General features: G+C 55.3%; 1 protein-coding gene across 1 annotated transcript; it reads left to right on the forward strand.

Moving 5' to 3' along the window:
* Positions 1-166: 166 nt before the first annotated feature.
* LOC103203617 (serine protease 38-like) lies at positions 167-5,024 on the forward strand. Its single transcript, XM_007948696.1, has 5 exons — positions 167-314; positions 1,174-1,339; positions 2,347-2,504; positions 4,220-4,362; positions 4,791-5,024. The coding sequence occupies exons 1-5, from the start codon at positions 167-169 to the stop codon at positions 5,022-5,024; spliced, it is 849 nt and encodes a 282-aa protein (XP_007946887.1).
* The last annotated feature ends 205 nt before the right edge of the window (positions 5,025-5,229 follow it).

Genomic DNA, 5,229 nt, shown 5'->3' on the forward strand with positions numbered 1-5,229 from the left:
CCATCTGCAACAACTACGACCGGAGTCGCAATCTGGAAAACGTCAGCGCCTGCAGGAGTGGGCACAGAGCCAGGCCTAACACAGCCGTACGTGGGGTTAGAGGGGCACTAGGGGGCGCTGTGCGAGTCGGCAGTGATTCTGACACAGGTGGACACTAGAGGGCACCATGTTAGAGTGGCAGGCGCCTTCCTGGCCCCACCTCACCATGGAAAGCAAGCCCAGGGCTCTTGTCCTTGGTGTGAGCGCATTAGGACCGCAGAGGTTCTGGCAGCTGGTGGAGGGTCCCCTGCTCCTGCTTCTATTGCTGCCTGCAGGTGAGGTCCAGTTGTTCCCGAAACTATGGCTTCTCCATCTGTCCGCGACCGGTCCCTACCCATCCAGAGTCACACAAAAGCAGGGCCACAGCCATCTTGGAGGCTCAGTGCACGGGGGAGGGGGTGGGTGGATAACTTAGTAAGCAAATTAGAGCTTCTCCAACCGTCTCCTTCTCCTAGGCTTTCTCATCCATCCCATCCATCCCGGTGAAAACTTGAGTCCGGGAGAGGAAGGGCATAAGGGTAAAGAGCATGGGTGGGGTAATCTCTAAACTGGGCTCCACCCACCTAACCCCCACCTCCTCACTGCTCCCTCACACACACCCCCTGCAATTTCAAGACAAATAGACGTTTATAGGTGCAGAATGCCTTCCTCCCTTTTGTCTGGCTGCCTCAGCCAAGCACCTTTCATATTGTAGTGCCTGGGAATGTCATTCCACATCTCCTCTAGTGCCCCTTTGCACTTGGGCAGGCAGGCAAATGCCACCCTCTGCCCTCCCTTGCTACACCTCTGGTCTACAAGGCAGGTGCACCCAGCCCTCTGAGGAAACGGGAGGGTAGGGGAAGCGAGGAGTCCCTGGCTGACATAAACATGAAGCAAGAAAGGTTGGTAGTTAAAACCTACCCGGGGTGCCTTGGAAGACAGGCCTGGTGATCTGCTTCATAAAGGCCGCAAGCTTGAAAACCCTATGGAACAGTTCTACTCACATGCAGTCACCATGAGTCTGAACCAACTGACAGCAACCAAAAACAAAGGGGGGGGGGGAAGAGGAGGATATAAGGGTTACCCTGGAGTTAATGGCCCAGACTTCTAAAGAAGGGGTGTTCACAAGCACCCTGTGTCTTCTATCACCTCCAGCCTTCAACTGTACTGCAGAGACACAAGGCAAGGTCTTAGGGGGCCAGGACGCACCCCCAGGCAGGTGGCCCTGGCAGGTCAGCCTGCAATACAATGGCCACCACACCTGCGGTGGCACCATCCTCAACCAGCACTGGGTGCTCACTGCTGCCCACTGCTTTCCCAGGTGAGTCACCAAGGCCAGGGCAGCGCGGCATGGGGGGGTGTATCTGCCCACAGGCACAGAGGGTAGTGTCCCTGGTCAGCATGTCTCTCTTCTTTTCCTCTGGGATGCAGAGCACCATATGAGGGTATGGCAAAGGGATGATCAGTATGGAGAATAATGTAAAGGAATTTGAAGGCAGAAGGACACTATGTGACTGACAAAAACTCCTTTTTCTTGAACTTTCGTGGAAGTGATTGAAGACAGAGTGACCCACCATCAACCAAAGCATCCAAATAGGGTGCAAAGGATGGACTGGAGCTGGGAGGGTCAGGGCAGAGTTGAACAGGGTACATGGAATCTGCTGTCCCCTGTACCTGTGTAGCTTTTGGATCTGAGACAAGTCCATCATCTGTTCACAAGTTTGCTCACCTCTGCAAAGGGTGTCTGGTGTCCCAAAGTGCAAGTGTGTGGTGAGGACTGAGATAGGCTGCTCGTGGAGCACTCCAGGAACAAGTGTGCATCCCACCCCACATGCCCTGCTTCATGTGCCCCACCCACACTACATGCCCTGCTCCACATACCCTGCATCACATGTGTTCCAGGAAGGAGGTTGCACCCCACCCTATGCACCCTGTCCCATATGCTCCACCCCACGTGCCCCACCCCACATGTGTTGCCAATCCTGGCTGACTCCTGGATTGGAGCTAACTAGGCCCAGGTAAGTGAGGCAGAAGGTTAAGGTCAGACCCTTCTCAGAGCTAGGAGCCACTGGGGTGGCCTGGGGAGGGCCAGGCCTGAACCTCTGTGAGCCCCAGGTCCCAAGGTGGGGTGAATGACATGTCTCTTGAGGTCTCTCTGAACTCTGAGCCATCAATGGCACCAGATGGTAAAGTGAGAACACCCCACAGATCCATCAGTATCAATGACATGAGAGTCCTCGTGGGAATCACCAACCTCAAGAAAAGAAGCTGGAAAAGCCAGAAGACCAGGATAAAGCAGTTTTTCCTGCACCCGACTTACACACGCAGGCAGGCACTCACTGGTGGTGACATCGCTCTCCTGCAGCTGAGGAACCCTGTGAGATTCTCCACTTTTGTCCGCCCGGTCAGCCTCCCACCCCCAGCTTTCCAGATGCAGCTGCAAGGAGAGTGCTGGGTCACAGGCTGGGGTCAGGTGCACTATAAAGGTGAGGAGAGGCAGGGAGGGGCTGGCACTCCTCCGCATCCATCTTGAAACTCAGAGTCATCCCACAAGTACATCTGGGTCTCTCAATCATTAGGCCAGATTAGCATTCTGAGATAGACAAGATGAGTCTTGGAGAGAAAGAATTGCGGCTCAGAGACTGGCCTCCTGTGTCTTGCCTCTGCAGGATGTTTGAGCCTGACTTGGGAGACTGGATACTCCTCTGTGTTCTGGGTGGGTTGAGGCAAAGAGCAGGCCTCAGAGAGTTGAGCACAGGGAAGAGTGGATTTAGCTATGCCACCTGGGTGGCACTGTGGTCAGGCTGGGTGGGGCTTCACCCCAGAGTGAGACCAAAGAGGGCCGTGAGCCCCTGGAGGTCACTCATCCCCAGGCTCCTCCTCCGCTTCAACCTAAGGCAAGATGTTCTCTCCAGCCCTATGTCCCAAGCCTGGGAAGGGTTTGTAAATTTCAATTCAGCATTGCCAGACCTTCCTCTCTTGGAAGGCTGGAGCCTCAGCATCTAAGTTTTTAATCTCCTTCAGTGGCAGAAGAGTAGCCAGGGCAGGGACAAGATCACAAGAGAAAAGCTCAGCCCTCACCACAAAAGGCTGGACCCTGGGCACTGATCAGCACATGCCCAATGATGTGCAGATGGATGTGGAGTAGCTGTATACAGAGTGGTGGCCGGGTGGATGGGCTCTGTCATCGGGGGTGTGAAGCTGCAGCTTACCTTCAGGAAGCTGTCATGCAGAGGATGGGTGGAGCAGAAGGCAGAGCTGAGGAGACCACTGAGCTGATGGATGGACGGAGTGGTGAGCTCTGAGCAAGACCAAGCGGTGACCATGGGGAGGGGAGAAGTACGGGACAGTGGCTCAGCTGGATAATAAAGGAGAGGCAAGGGCAGAAGAGAAGGAGGTGTCCTAGAACATTCTCCAATTCCTGGAGCCCTTGGGATCAGAGATGGGTTGTTGAGACCTTCAGGGTCTCCATAGCTACCTTATACTCACATTTCTGCATGTCTCTAAGCCTAGGCAAAGTAGTTCAGCCTTGCCCTGCACTGCCCACTCTGTCAACCTATCTATCCATCTCTGACTGGCCTACCCGCCTCCCCATCCTCCAGTCCTCCAGAGCTTGCGCTCCAGGCTCCACCTTCACTCTACCAGTGATCCTGGTCTGGTAGGGATGAGCCGTCATGGCCCAAGCCTGAGGCTTAATGGCAAGGGGTGGGGGGTGGGGCTCAGTGCTAACTGAAGTGACAGGTGACAGGACATAATGGGACAGACAGGCTGGTGACAGGCACTTCTATTCACATGTCTGTCCATGAGTGCTGCCCACAGAGGGGCACACATGTGTAGATGTTAAACTGCATCTTCATCACAGGCCTCAGGAGCCACTCTGTTCTGCATGGCCACAGCCTTGTTCTTTCTCTGTGTTTCCAGCATTTCTCTTCCCTCCCCGTGAAGGCAGACATGTTCTGGGCTAGAGCCAAGTGCATTCTACTCTGCCCCTCAGTGGTCATGACCTTGGGGAGGTTGTGTGAGCCTCCCTGACTGTGTCTCTGTCTCCTCATCTGTAAAATGGATAGCACAGAGCCCCTGGAGGCAGCTCCCAATGGGGCCCCTGGTTCATACCCATGCATGCTCACCCAGCAGTGGGCATCCTGGGTCATGTGGAGTGGGGTCCAAGAGGGAGCCCACCTCCACAAGCCCCTCTCCACAGAGAAACCGGTGATGACCCTCCAGGAGGCCCAAGTGTTCATCATGAACAACACCTACTGTGAGCTGTACCTGGGCCTCCCTCACTCCACTCATAGCACAATGCTGTGCGCAGCCAACCTCAGGGACAAAGCCATGGCCTGTATGGTAAGAGCCTCCAGCTAAGCCCCTACCCCCATAGAGACACACCAGCCACCACCCCCCAAAGAAGCCCCAGTCTCTCCGTATCATTGAGCCCCATGTGTGGGACCACAACATCAGCAAGTTCTTCCTGAATAGGTTCACTCTTTCTTAACAAGCATCATTGGGAAACATGGAGTCAGAGCCCCATCCTTCTGAGTGACTTGACTCCATGAAGCCTCAGGGATGCCCTCCACCCATCCACATCTTCAAGGATTGGGAAGGCAGCACGCGAGGAGTCTTAGGGAGTAGAAATTCTGTCTGTGTCAGCTGGGAAAAGAGCTTTCTCTGCTGCAGATTAGCAGGAAATTTGGATAGCAAAGGCCTTCAGGTGGGGGATTCCTGGGCATCACCTCAGGAATGATGAGCCACAGTCCTCCTCCTTTTCCTCTCAGGGTGACTCCGGGGGCCCTCTAGTCTGCAAGGTGAATGGCACCTGGCTGCAGCTTGGGGTAGTGAGCTGTGGCAGGGTGTGCCTACCCACTGTGGCCCCCAACCTGTACACCTGCGTCTCCCACTTCTCTGCCTGGATTACCAAGAACATCAGGGCTCCCCAGGCTGCTGGGACCTGGCCCTCGCCCTTGACCTTGCTGTTGCAACTGCTGCTACCACTCCTCACTACCCTGTGACCATCTCCTACCCTCATCCCTGCACCGTCTCTCACCCACTGGTGCCCACCCACCACAGCCTTTCCCCCTCCCCCTCATCCCAATCCAGGACCCTCCCTCCTTCTTCCACATCCTTACCCTGTCCCTGATTCCTGTTGGGGGCTCCCTGCACCCTGTTCCTCAGGACAATGGGTGTCAGGCAGGGAAAAGATGCTGGCTGCTGGGT

Source organism: Orycteropus afer, unplaced genomic scaffold (assembly GCF_000298275.1).
Source record: "Orycteropus afer afer isolate SDZICR_OR568_19922 unplaced genomic scaffold, OryAfe1.0 scaffold00219, whole genome shotgun sequence".
NCBI classification, from domain to species: Eukaryota; Metazoa; Chordata; class Mammalia; order Tubulidentata; family Orycteropodidae; genus Orycteropus; species Orycteropus afer.